Source organism: Capra hircus, chromosome 1 (genome assembly GCF_001704415.2).
Source record: "Capra hircus breed San Clemente chromosome 1, ASM170441v1, whole genome shotgun sequence".
NCBI lineage: Eukaryota > Metazoa > Chordata > Mammalia > Artiodactyla > Bovidae > Capra > Capra hircus.
The window spans coordinates 2,261,092-2,274,894 of NC_030808.1; the positions used below are offsets into that span (position 1 = coordinate 2,261,092).

Below are 13,803 nucleotides of genomic sequence, written 5' to 3' on the forward strand. Positions count from 1 at the left end.
ACTCTCAAGAGTCTTCTCCAGCACCACAGTTCAAACGCATCAATTCTTTGGTGCTCAGCCTTCCTCACAGTCCGACTCTCACATCCGTACATGACCACTGGAAAAAAAGGAGCATCATCTTTCTTTAAAGAAAACATTATTAGAAAGATTTCTTGTGATTGAATGGTAAAGAAATTCTGCAGTAGAGGAGGACAGTGCTTATGTCAAATTGTTGTTTATTCCACAAGGAAGGGACCAATCATTGACTTTCCCCATCATATAGAGATGTTGAAGTATAAATGATATTCATTAGCAATCAGACTACTGTATTTAATTCCTCACATTTATAGCTGGTTTTACTCTGTACTGTAAAAAGATGGAAAAACATAGACCAAAAAAATAGACTCTTAATAGATAGGAGAAATACACTGGAAAGCTCAGAATAACGAAGACTAGAGCCTGTATAATAAATGACATATAAATTTCTGTGTTTTGGATTCTCTATATTCTTGGAGGAATGCTCTTGTGGGAAAGATGTACAAGAGAAAAGTTCATTCCTAGAGTAGGAGATAAGAGTTGTAACCGTGAATAACACATTTTCTCTGGATCTCCTTCAAATTTGGTAGCCCACAAAACAACTTACCTAACAATTAGAGGCCAGTTAATTGTGTTAAATATTTTAACTATTAAAATCATCCTGGATTTTACTCTTCTTAGATAACTGAATTTTTTGGTTTCTTTGTGATCATAAATATAAAAATTTCAAGTAATTCTAATGCATTTCTTCTGATTCTCTAGGTTGTTTGTTTTTTTCCTCTCCCTGTTTCTTACCCTGGATTACACTACTGAAGGAAGGCCCATTAGAGTAGTTTAATGAGGCTATAATTCTGATGATAGATTGTTTTCTATTTATGAAACAGATGTAGCATGGAAATGTTAGCCTGTGGTGTTTTGTTCTCTTTTCATAAGAGGTATAATTATTTATGCTAATACTTATTGTGTATTTGTGTTTTTTCACATAACAGAGTAAAATAGTTCGTGTATTAAACCTTTGGCAAAAAAATGGAGTATTCAAAATTGAAATTATTCAGCCTCTTTTGGACATGGCAGCAGGAACCAGTAATGCTGCTCCAGTAACAGAAAATGTTACTAATAATGAAGGTAAGGTCAGGTGTGTCTGTGCACTTAGAGAATTGTATCATTTTTTGTACATGATATGTTTGGAATCTGTTTATAGTGATGGAATTTTTCTGTAAGAAGGAACTTGAGTTAACATCTTGGAAGATAAAGTTTTCTTCCCATCATTATTATTTCTAATAAAAAGTATTCAGTGCTTATTGCAGTATAGGCTGTAATACCATAATCTATATTTTTTACTGTATGTTAAACTGAATGGAGTATTGTTTTAGTAAAGAAGCTTAATGGAGCTTAAAGGAAATATTTATGAATTAAAAGTTTTTGAGGCCTTAATGATCTTTTCTTTTTTAGGTTCACCTCCACCTCCAGTTAAAGTTTCTTCTGAACCCCCACAAGCCACTACAAACTCTGTACCAACTGTACCACAGTTGCCCAGCTCTGATGCTTTTGCTGCTGTGGCCCAACTGTTTCAGACAACTCAAGGTCAACAGGTAAACTGTCTACCCAAAGATTAAATAGTTTGCAGTTAGGTACTATTTTCAGTTCTTATTTTACATTCCTGGTTACCGAGCACATTGTGAGGAGGGAATATATCTACTGGAAAAAGCCTTTGTGAGGAAGGTAAATTCACAAGGGTACTGGGGGAAATGTGGGAGAGGTAAGCAAGGGACCAGCACACTGAGGAATAGTGTGCCCCTTTGGAGAGAATTGCAGAGCTCTAAGGGTGTTGGAGTTGCTCACAGTGCTAGTTACAAAGTTATATGGATTGATACAGATGATTGTTTTACACTTTTTTAGAAAACATATATATAGTGTTCACAATTCAGTCTATTTTCTCTTCTCTCTGACCATCATTGTCTACCATTGGCTTTTAACCTTAAGTGACACACATTGTATCCGTGATACATTCATTCACGGTAAACTTAACCATTACTAAAAGGTTGGTTCCTTTTTCCAAGTTCCTCCATGCCTGTGCTATTTTGATTCACCATTAAGATTTTTTTTTTTAGTGAATTAACTTTTGATACTATGATTATCCTTTGTTGTGTGGTTTATCAGTTTTCCCATTCTTTAAGCTTCAGCAGATCCTTCAGACTTTTCAACAGCCTCCAAAACCACAGTCTCCCGCCATTGACAATGCCGTGATGGCTCAGGTTCAGGCTATCACAGCTCAGTTAAAGACAGCTCCTACACAACCATCTGAACAAAAAGCTGCTTTCCCCCCACCTGAACAAAAAACTGCATTTGACAAGGTATGCTTCTCTCACATAACCCATCCCATTGTTTATATCACTCTGTAGAAGTTAACCCTTTTCTGACTTACCTGGATTGTTCATTTAGTTATTTGAGGGATTTTCCCCCTCAACATCAAAACATTGATTCTTATTCTTGGTTATAAATGTGATATATACTCATTGCAGAATTTTCAATATAAGAGAAAAATAAACAGTATAAAGGAAACAGAACATTCACCATTAACCTCCTTACTCAGGGATAAGTGCTGTGACATTCTGCTATGTATCTTTTCAGAATTGATTTTCTGTGGATATAGTCTTTTCTTTTTTGGCCATTATGTGTATCTGTGTTTGTGTGTACGTGTGTGTATATACATGTATAAAAATAGGTATTTTGAATCTATATAAATAAGTATATATACACATTGTTTTTAACTGGCTTATTTTTCATCTTAATCCTCATGTCTCTGGGTGGTTGTTAAGGTTAATAGATGTAAATATGTACTGAGTGCTCATTAGGGTTATTATTATTCCCTTACATGGGCACATCAGTTTAACCATTCCCCCTGTTGAAAGACATTTAAGTTGCTTTCTGTTTTCTGTTGTTGAAAACATTAGTTACCTTATCTATAATATGAGAGTTTGGGTTGGTTTAGTGTCTTCAGACTTCTCTTTTGGGCCTTAGTTATGTTTAAGACGCTCCCACTAAGGGTATAGATGTGTTGAAAATGCACAGCTCAGAGCTTCCTGTTGAAATGTTTGCCTAAACAACCCCCCTCTTACCTGTTTGTGTCTTGTCTATATATGACTATATAAAATTTAATTTCATTTTACAAGTTGCAGTACAAAAAACACAGAAGTTTGATAATCCTAGAAAGAACTATCTTTTAATTTAATCATCTCTAAAATATGTTTCTTTCTAGCATTCTAAGATACAGTAACTGTTGCTAGTAGTTAATATTAAGAATCCATATGGAAATTACTGCTTGTTATTCTATCTGTATGATTTATGAGTGACTACTGATTAAAAGAAGGTTGTATTAAAATTTTTGAGTACAAAAGAAGTACGTGCTTTTAGGGGAAAGAAATGCAAATTAAAAAAAAAAAAGAAATGCAGATAATACAGAAAGTTCTGGAGTGAAAAGGGAAATCAGTTCCACTGATTTGTGTATGGTTCTTCAGACCTGTCTCCTCTGCGTATGTGAATATAAAGTGTTAAGTGCTGTGGTTTTGTTTTTTAGTCTTCTGTTCTGTGTTGTGATTGGGAAAATTCTCCCCACTTGTATTAAAAATTCTCTATTTCTCCTAGTAGTTTTATATTTGTGTTTTTTATGTTTTATATTAGCATATAGTTCAAGATAGTTAAACCTTTATATTTTTGGAAATAGCTAATTCTCCCTCACAATTTTTGTCATACACTTTTTTCTGTGTCTGTCTCTAGATATTTCGTCCCACTAGTATCTGTATTTGTTTTGGCATCATAGCAGTTTAAACACTTGCAACTTACAGTTCATTTCTGGATGTGTTTTCTGCCTTTATTCTTTTTCAGACATTCCTTGCCTATTCTTGGGCATGTGAATTGGTATGTTCCAGAGAAACAGAACCAGTTACAGGCACAGACACACAAAGGGAGAAGGGGGGGATTTTTTAAGGGATTGGTTCATGTAGTTGTTAGGTATAAGTTAGAGTGTCAGGCTGGAAATCCAGGTAAGAGTTAATGCTGCAGTCTTGAGTCTAAATTGTGCAAGGCAAAGGTTTTCCTGTTGTTGTCGTGAGAATGCCATCTTTGGGAATCCCTGCTATAAGGCCTTTGACTGATTGGTTGAGGCACACCGATATTATGGAAGGTGTTTCTTTATTCACAGTCCACTAATTTAAATGTTAGTCACTTTTCTTTTTCTTTGCTGCTCCATGCAGCTTAAAGGATCTTAGTTCCCCAACCAGGGATTGGACCCCAGGCTATTTGTTTCATTTATTCTTAGATAATTTACTCATTTTTCATGTTTAGTGTTTCATAACACTTCCATGTCCAACTCTTTGCAATCCTATGGACTGTAGCCCACTAGGCTCCTCTGTCCATGGGATTCTCCAGGCAAGAATACTGGAGTGGCTTGCCATTTCCTCCTCCGAGGGATCTTCCCAACCCAGGGATTGAACCCGTACCTGCTATGGCCCCTGCGTTCCAGGCGGATTCTTCACTGCTGAGCCACCCTGGAAGCCCAATTGATGCTGTCGAGGGAAACTACTGAGTTTTTATGTTATCTTGTAAATTATTGTTTTTTCTAGTTGGTTCTCTCAGATTTTGTAGGCTGCTAAATTTGACTTTTCCCCTTCAACATCTAGACCTGTTTCTTTTTTTTTTTACTGTCTGATGGCTAGGACTTCCAGAGAAATAAAATATTGAGTAATAGCAGTGCTAGCAATGGCATTCATATTTTGTTGTTCATTTGAATTGCAACTAATTCCTCTAGTGTTTTATCTTAAGTGGATTGATCAATGTTTGTTAGCTACATTAAATTTAGAAAAAGGAATTGTGCTTTGCTTTTGACTGAAAAGGTCTATTTTAAGCTAGTCAAACAGCTGACTGGGAACAGCTTGTCTGTTTCAGCCACTTCATAGATGTTCAGTTTCCTTAAAAGCAGCAGAAATATCTTTTTAGATAGTAGGGCTCAGTTAAATTTTTTAATTGCTTCTGATGTTTTCCCAAAGCAATAGGTATGAATTGTAAAACTTTTAAGGAACGTGTCTATATGTGATAAACTGCAGAGAGTTCTTTTGTTTGTTTTTGTAGATAGTTTAAACCTAAGTTTTTTTGTTTTTTTATTTTATTTTATTTATTTTTGGCTATGCCGAGAGTTCGTTGCTGTGCAGGCTTTTTCTGGTTGCAGCAAGCAGGGGCTACTCTCTAGTCTCCTCGTGTTGGCTTTTCTTGTTGTGGAGCACAGGCCCTAGACATGCAGGCTGCAATAGCTGCAGCTCTTGGGCTCTTGAGCACAGCCTCGTTAGTTGTGGCACACAGGCTTAGCTGCTCCATGGCATACGGAATCTTCCCAGACCAGGGGTCAAACCTGTGTCTCTTCCACTGGCAGGCAGAGTCTTCACCCCTGAGCCATCAGAGAAGCCCTAGACCCGAGTTTTAATTTTGGCTCCTGTCATTGACTATTGATATTGAGTTACTTAAATATTCACTATATGCCTCTGTAAAAGAGCAATGGTAGTACCTTTTTTTTTTTTTTTAACTGCCTTGAGGATTAAATTAACCTCATGTGCAAAAAGCAACAAGGTGCCTGAGCCATGTTGGGTCTCTCGATTATAATCAGAACTTTTAATCATGTGGCCCAGATTTATGAAGAAAGAAGCAATTTAGAAATCTGTTGTCCAGAATTTCCAGGCAGAACTATCACAGAACAATACAAATTTAGGAGTTTGAGATTGGAATTCCATGCACGGGAAGGTCATACCCTGAGAGGAAAAGACTGCCTTATTGAACGCCAGGGACTGAGGTTAAAAAAAGACTATTGTCCACATCTAGACTCTAATATATATAACTGTACAGTCTAGGTTATGTTTCTTAATTACCTGACCTTAGTCTCCTTGCCTGTAAGAAGAGGAAACTGTATCTACATTGCATGCTTCTTGTGATGAAGTATTATGTATAATCTACCAAAACACAGTAGTGGTTGTGTAACATTGTAAGGAAAAACCCGAACAAGCTTTTGGGCTAGCCCAATACTTTGATTCCTTATTCTGAATAAATGTAATTATATTTCAAATGACTCTTCTAGACATGTGATCCTGTGGAGTACACTGGTTGGTTTTTGCTTTCTGTTTTTGTTTTAATGGAAGTTTCTGGTAAAAGGTGAGCTGTGAAGTTTTAAGAAAGAAGCAAGGGCACAGGTAGATTTTGCAGCCTTGTCTGTGCTGTTCTCTCTTTTTTTCATATTCTTGAGTGAGCAGAATTTATAAGATAGTTATAAGATTGGATAAGATGGTTTTTCTTTGTGTACATTTTACAAAGCCAACCAAAAATATATACCCATTTTAATGTGTGCAAAGTTTTTAGTCTAGGAAAATGTTTTCGTAAAATCTTTCTACTGCTAAATTAGTTATAATATAGAAAATAGAAAAAAAAAGGAAACACTGTATTTAGAATTGGAAGAAAAACTATTTTTAAAAGGGTCTTTTCAGAATGGCATTTGGGTAAAAATTGTCTGCACCAGAGTCCCTACGAGGCATGTGGGAAGATGAAATTGTACATCATAGCATAGCAGGATTATGCATGATGGTGAATGTCTGTTTTTATAAAGTTTTTTTGTGCAGTGAATCACAACCTGAATTTTAAAACGGAATATTGGCATACCTCTTGCAGAAGCTACTTGATAGATTTGATTATGATGATGAGCCAGAAGCTGTGGAAGAATCCAAGAAAGAAGATGCTGTTGCCGCCTCGGCCACCACAACACCTGCTCCTGCCGCTGTTGTGCCCACTACACCTGCCGCCGCCGCCGCCGCTGCCACCGCACCTTCTGTGGCTGCGCCCACTGCCTCTCCTCCACAGGCACCCTTGTATGTCTCTTTCTTTTGATTCCTCGGAACTTTGGTAGTCATTACAAGGCATAATGCAAGTAACACTTAATAACAGTCAATTTTCATATAGCATCTTCTAAAATTCTTTTTTAAATTGTGGTATTTGGGGATTTCTTCTGAATGGGGAGGGGATCCTGTCAGATTTACAATAAAAAATGACTTTTATTTTGGGAATAATGCTGAGTTTTTAAGTTAATATAGGCAAATAAATAAATGATTCAGTAAAATGTTGATTGTTAACAACAACTGAACAGCATTCTGTAAGTTTCTGCAGCGTAAATGTGGCCAAGAATGATGTGTTTTTGAATGGGTAAAAAGAAGACTGCTTATCTCTTTTAGTGGGTTTCCTGGCGATGGCATGCCACAACCAACATATGCCCAACATCAGAACATGGACCAGTTTCCGCCTCGAATGATGGCAGTGCCGCAGGATCCAGTGCACCATCAGGTGGAGGCATTTCTGATTACTAAAGATGTGTTCATTAGCGCATCTGGGTTGCACTTGCCAGAGTAGTAGTATTTACCTGTGTGGGTAGCTAAATAGTCCTTAAGCTGTACTAAAGGCTGTCAAGCACATAACTGGTTTGAGTTGCCTTTTTGCTTTAATTAAAACAAGGATGCTAAATATTCATGCTAATAATTTAATAGGTATTTTTATTTAAATAGTTGAGAGAGAGATTGTTGGTTCTGTTTTAAGGAACTGACCTATTTACAGCATTTCCCCTTCTGAGAAGCCTTCCCCCGCTCCCCTTTTCCCTTCTATTTATTAATTTTTGCGGTATACTGTGTTATGCAGGATCTTAGTTCCCCAGCCGTGGGTTCAACCTGTGCTGCCTGCATTGGGAGCACAGAGTCTTAACCACTGGACTGCCAGGGAAATCTCCTGTTTTTCTTTATTAATGTTGTGTGGCTTGTTGCTTTGGAGGGCTTTCAGCTCTTCAGCATTCAGGAATATTGTTTGAAATCTGTAGTATAAGATAAGGAGGACATCATACTGGAGAATTTCAGAAAGTTAGACAAAATTTGTTCATTGGATTTATTTTAATAAATCCTCTAATTCAGAGTTTTCTAAACTTGTCTGTACATCTCAATTGGAGAAAACATACTACAAAATACATATCCTAGACTTCTGGTGCTGTAGTCAATCTTAGAGGATCTTTATTTATTTTAATTATGTGATGATTCTGTTGCACAGCCAACCTTTGAGAAATGCTCCTTTTAGACTTAATTTAGAAAGTGTTCTAAGAAACCTTTTAGAATCTATTCATTTTCTTATCTGTATCATGTTCAATCCATTAATATATAAAGGCATACCGTGTTTTTCATTTCTCACAGATCCTGCACTTTTTTTTTTTTTAACAAATTGAAGGTTTATGGCAACCGTGGGTTCTCAAATGATTATTGGCTTTTTTTTTTTTTTAGCAAGATAGTACTTTTTAGTTAAACCATGTACATTATTTTATTTGGATATATTGCACACTTACTGAACTGCAGTAAGTATGAGCATAAGTTTTAAATGCTGTGAAAACCAAAATATTCATGTGACTCACTTTATTGCAGTATTCACTTTATTACAGTGGTCTGGAATCGAATCTATCATATTTTGAGATACGCTTTTATTTGGTCATATGAAACGACATCGTGATTCAGTGACTTGTTGATCAGTTCAGTTGCTCAGTTGTGTTTAACTCTCTGTGACCCCATGGACTGCAGCACACCAGGCCTCCCTGTCTATCAGCAATTCCCAAAGTTTACCCAGACTCATGTCTGTAGAGTTGGTGATGCCATCCAACCATCTCATCCTCTGTCGTGTCTTCTTCCTGCCCTCAATCTTTCCCAGCATCAGGGTCTTTTCAGATGAGTCAGTTCTTTGCATCAGGTGGCCAAAGTATTGGAGTTTCAGCTTCAACATCACTCCTTCCAATGACCCAGGACTGATCTCCTTTAGAATGGACTGGTTGGATCTCCTTGCAGTTCAAGGGGCTCTCAAGAGTCTTCTCCAACACCACAGTTGAAAAGCATCAGTTCTTTGACACTAAGCTTTCTTTATAGTCCAACTCTCACATCCATACATGGCTGCTAGAAAAACCATAGCCTTGACTAGATGGACCTTTGTTGGCAAAGAAATGTCTCTGCTTTTTAATATGCTGTCTAGATTGGTCATAACTTTCCTTCCAAGGAGTAAGCGTCTTTTAATTTCATGGCTGCAGTCACCATCTGCAGTGATTCTGGGGCCCAAAAAATAAAGTCAGCCACTGTTTCCCCATCTATTTGCTATGAAATGATGGGACCAGATGTCATGATCTTAGTTTTCTGAATCTTGAACTTTAAGCCAACTTATTCACTCTGCTCTTTCACTTTCATCAAGAGGCTCTTTAGTTCTTCACTTTCTGCCATAAGGGTGGTGTCATCTGCATATCTGAGGTTATTGGTATTTCTCCTGGCAATCTTGATTCCGGCTTGTGGTTCCTCCAGCCCAGCATTTCTCATGATGTACTCTGCATAGAAGTTAAATAAGCAGGGTGACACTATACAGCCTTGACGTACTCCTTTTCCTGTTTAGAACCAGTTTTGTTGTTCCATGTCCAGTTCTAACTGCTGCTTCCTGACCTGCATACAGATTTCTCACGAGGCAGATTAGGTGGTCTGGTATTCCCATCTCTTTCAGAATTTTCCACAGTTTATTGTGATCCACACAGTCAAAGGCTTTGGCATAGTCAATAAAGCAGAAATAGATGTTTTTCTGGAACTCTCTTGTTTTGTTTGATGATCCAGCGGATGTTAGCAATTTGATCTCTGGTTCCTCTTCGTTTTCTAAATTCAGCTTGAACATCTGGAAGTTCACGGTTCATGTATTTTAGCTTAGCTTGGAGAATTTTGACCATTACTAGCGTGTGAGATGAGTGCAATTGTGCAGTAGTTTGAGCATTCTTTGGCATTGCCTTTCTTTGGAATTGGAATGAAAACTGACCTTTTCCAGTCCTGTGGCCACTGCTGAGTTTTCCAAATTTGCTGGCATATTGAGCACTTTAACAGCATCATCTTTTAGGATGTGAAATAGCTCAACTGGAATTTCATCACCTCCACTAGCTTTGTTCGTAGTGATGCTTCCTAAGGCCCACTTGACTTCATGTTCCAGGATGTCTGGCTCTAGGTGAGTGATCACACTATCGTGATTATCTGGGTCATGAAGATCTTTTTTGTACAGTTCTTCTGTGTATTCTTGCCGCCTCTTCTTAATATCTTCTGCTTCTGTTAGGTCCATACCATTTCTGTCCCTTATTGAGCCCATCTTTGCATGAAATATTCCCTTGGTACCTCTTAATTTTCTTGAAGAGATCTCTGTTCTTTTCCTCTGTTTCTTTGCACTGATCACTGAGGAAGGCTCTCTTATCTCTTCTTGCTGTTCTTTGGAAATCTGCATTCAAATGGGTTATCTTTCCTTTTCTCCTTTGCTTTTGGTTCTCTTCTTTTCACAGCTATAAAGGCCTCCTCAGACAGCCATTTTGCTTTTCTGCATTTTTTTTTCTTGGGGATGGTCTTGCTCCTGGTCTCCTGTACAGTGTTAAGAACCTCCGTCCATAGTTCATCAGGGACTCCCTTAAATCTGTTTCTCACTTCCACTGTATAATCGTTAGGGATTGATTTAGGTCATACCTGAATGGTCTAGTGGTTTTCCCTTCTTTGTTCAATTTAAGTCTGAATTTGATAATAGAGGAATTCATGATCTGAGCTACAGTCAGCTCCCAGTCTTGTTTTTGCTGACTGTATAGAGCTTCTCCATCTTTGGCTACAAAGAATATAATCAGTCTGATTTCGGTGTTGACCATCTGGTGATGTCCATGTAGAGTCTTCTCTTGTTTTGTTGGAAGAGGGTGTTTGCTATGACCAGTGTGTTCTCTTGAGAAAACTGTATGACTTGTTGATAGGTGAAATTTAAAAAATATTTTATCATCCTGTTTAAAATACAGATGAAACCTATGAACTTAATTCCAAATGTTTAACAATTATTGATAGTTTATTAATAATTTAGAAAGACTGCTTTTTTATATTATAGTGATATTACAATTATACTTTCCATTGTATTGGCATCAGAATGTTACCTGTATAAAATTGTTAGATTGTGACATAATACTCTCATTATTATGATATTTCAAACCCTAAATAAATTCAGCCATAGGCATGTTGGCTGAAACTCCCCTTGGAGTAAAACTTTTAAAACAAACTTAGAAGTCAGTGCTTCTAAATACTTTTCCTCCCCTAAAGCTTAATTGCCTTCAAAGTTGAAGAGAGGAAATTTACAGTCGAGAACCTCTGAATTTTAAGTTTAGTCTGTCACATTGCTTCCTCATATAAATGGAGGTATGTTTTTAAATTATAAAACCTGACATGTGTGTTAATTTTAAAATGAGTTGTAGGGTTTTTAAGCTCTGTTCTTGGATATAAGCAGTTTTTTTTGGATAAAAATTGTATATGTAGAAATTGTCGGTCATGGTTGAATGTCATGGTTTTTTCTTGATCAAAATTTATTGAAGATGTTTTAGTTTTATATAAAGTTAACGAAAATTTTTTAAAAATTATTTTTGGTAGCAGCTACTTAAAATCTACTCACACAATTTTTTTTGTTTTAAACAAACAAGGTTCCACTTCCTCCTAATGGACAGATGCCAGGCTTTGGCCTTCTTCCTACACCTCCGTTTCCTCCCATGGCTCAGCCTGTGATTCCTCCAACTCCACCTGTGCAGCAGCCCTTCCAAACTTCCTTTCAGGCACAAAATGAGCCACTTACACAGAAGGCACATCAGGTAAAGCTTCACTCTCCGGTTGCTGATTATTTTTTGGTTCCCTTGATTTACAAGCAGATTCCTGCCTGTTTGTTGGCTTTCTATCTTCAGTTTTGAATATGAAGAAAAACTGTTAACTGTGGGCACATACTCACCTTCTCTGTGACCTAACTTATTCTTTTGGGAAGCGGACATAATAATAGTATAAATTTTCATAGGGTGCATGAGGATTGAGATAGAGTATGGAATGCTTAAATAGTGCCTAATTCACTGGCTTTAGGTGATGGTTTGTTAACACGGTATGTTAACTTTCACCAAACAATTTCCAGAAGTAGATGAGTATTTCTTCTAAGTTTGTGAGCCATATGAAAAAACTTTTTCCACTCATGCCCAGTCATCATTAAGCTAGTAATTAGGTCTCAAGTAATCAAAAGAGAACTTTCCAGGTAAGAGATTTGTAGTTTGGCATTTTGTAAGTTTTTGGCCTCTTTTTTTCTGTTTATAATTTCCATTTTCTCCTTTAATGATGGGTTTTATGTTTTGTTTTTCTTTTTAAAGGAAATGGAAGTAGAACAACCTTGTGTTCAAGAGGCTAAGCGGCACATATCTGATCACAGAAAGTCAAGATCTAGATCAGCATCCAGGTAGCTTATAGAAAATGTTAATCCAGATGTTCATGTTTTGAGAGACTTAGTATTTAAATCAAGTTGGATTGTTTCCAGATGTATGGGACTAATAAAATAACACTTGGTATGTTTGTATGTATGAGTGGAATGGGGGCAGGAGACTTACTAATTTTAAAAAACTAAGTCATCTTAACCAGTATTTTTTCCCTCTGAGTTTCTCTAATGCCTGTTTACAGATATGCATGGATTTGTAAGATTTATGTAGTCAAAGTTCCTTTACCAATTTATCAAGCCAAAAAAAAGTGGAAAGAAATTAAGGAATACTATAATCAGATCACATACTTTTAATTGCTACAGAAAAAAAGGCTTTCTGAGAAGATAGAGAATAGCAATCACAGTATATCTTTGTGATGACGTTAGCTTTTTAATTACAAAGATGTCATTTAAAATAGTACTAGAGGTATCGAAGATGAGAGATACTTTTTTATAAGTTAGCAAACTTATCTCGTTTATACTATATATGTGCTTTCTAACTTTCAGCATATTAAAAATCCTAAAAATGAATTCCCTACTATCAAATTCTTACACATCTTACAAATTCTTACATATCTTACATTAAATTACCTAGTTGTATTTTTTTCTTCTTCCAGTTAACACATGCTGAAGTTTTGTTTATTTCCGCATATTAATCCATTCTCCCTTGTCCTGAAAATATTAGGTCACCAAAAAGGAGACGATCTCGATCTGGTTCTAGATCTCGAAGGTCTCGGCATCGACGTTCTCGATCTCGGTCCAGAGATAGACGCCGACATTCTCCTCGGTCTCGATCCCAAGAAAGACGAGATCGAGAGAAGGAAAGAGAGCGTCGACAAAAAGGCCTTCCTCAGATCAAAGCAGAAACCGCCAGTGGTAAGTGAACATTTATATTCACATTTCCTGCATTTTTTTTTCCAATGTCATGAGTTTTAAATGATTTGTAACCGGTTAGCAAAATACTGCTTTATTGGGTCTTGTCTGTTTGTGCTCTGGCGTATACCTTTAGATTTGCTTTTGTACCTATAGCTGACTGTGAAGCAGCAATGAGAAGTGAGCCAAACTAACAGTGATGAGTAATAGTGTGTCTTGAGTCAAGTGTATGAAATATACTTGTTAACTAGTTCTACACACTGAGGAAAGGTGGGGGGGGGCCCTCCAGAACAACTAATACCCTCTTACTTTATAAAGATACACAATTTATAGGATGTGTTAGCTTGCATTATCTCCTGAATTTCATGATGTGTTTAGAATATGTTTAATAATGTATAGTAGATATTCTTGATATAACTCTATAGCTGTTAATGAAATTTTAATTGATAATATGACTTGGGCATATATAAAACTTCTGACTCTGCAGGGCTTCTTATCTAGGACACAGCATGAAACAAAAATCATTACCCTCGAGAGTTTAAAAGGGAC

General features: G+C 36.8%; 1 protein-coding gene across 2 annotated transcripts in view; it reads left to right on the forward strand.

Moving 5' to 3' along the window:
- The window catches only part of SCAF4 (SR-related CTD associated factor 4), a 58,917-nt gene that overhangs the window by 24,199 nt on the left and 20,915 nt on the right, over positions 1-13,803 (forward strand). For both annotated transcript variants that reach the window (XM_018048224.1, XM_018048285.1), the window contains exons 5-12: positions 1,005-1,140; positions 1,468-1,607; positions 2,193-2,369; positions 6,721-6,917; positions 7,278-7,386; positions 11,579-11,743; positions 12,281-12,366; positions 13,067-13,257. In XM_018048224.1, the coding sequence (XP_017903713.1) occupies positions 1,005-1,140; positions 1,468-1,607; positions 2,193-2,369; positions 6,721-6,917; positions 7,278-7,386; positions 11,579-11,743; positions 12,281-12,366; positions 13,067-13,257 (1,201 nt within the window). The remainder of the gene's footprint in view (positions 1-1,004; positions 1,141-1,467; positions 1,608-2,192; positions 2,370-6,720; positions 6,918-7,277; positions 7,387-11,578; positions 11,744-12,280; positions 12,367-13,066; positions 13,258-13,803) is intronic.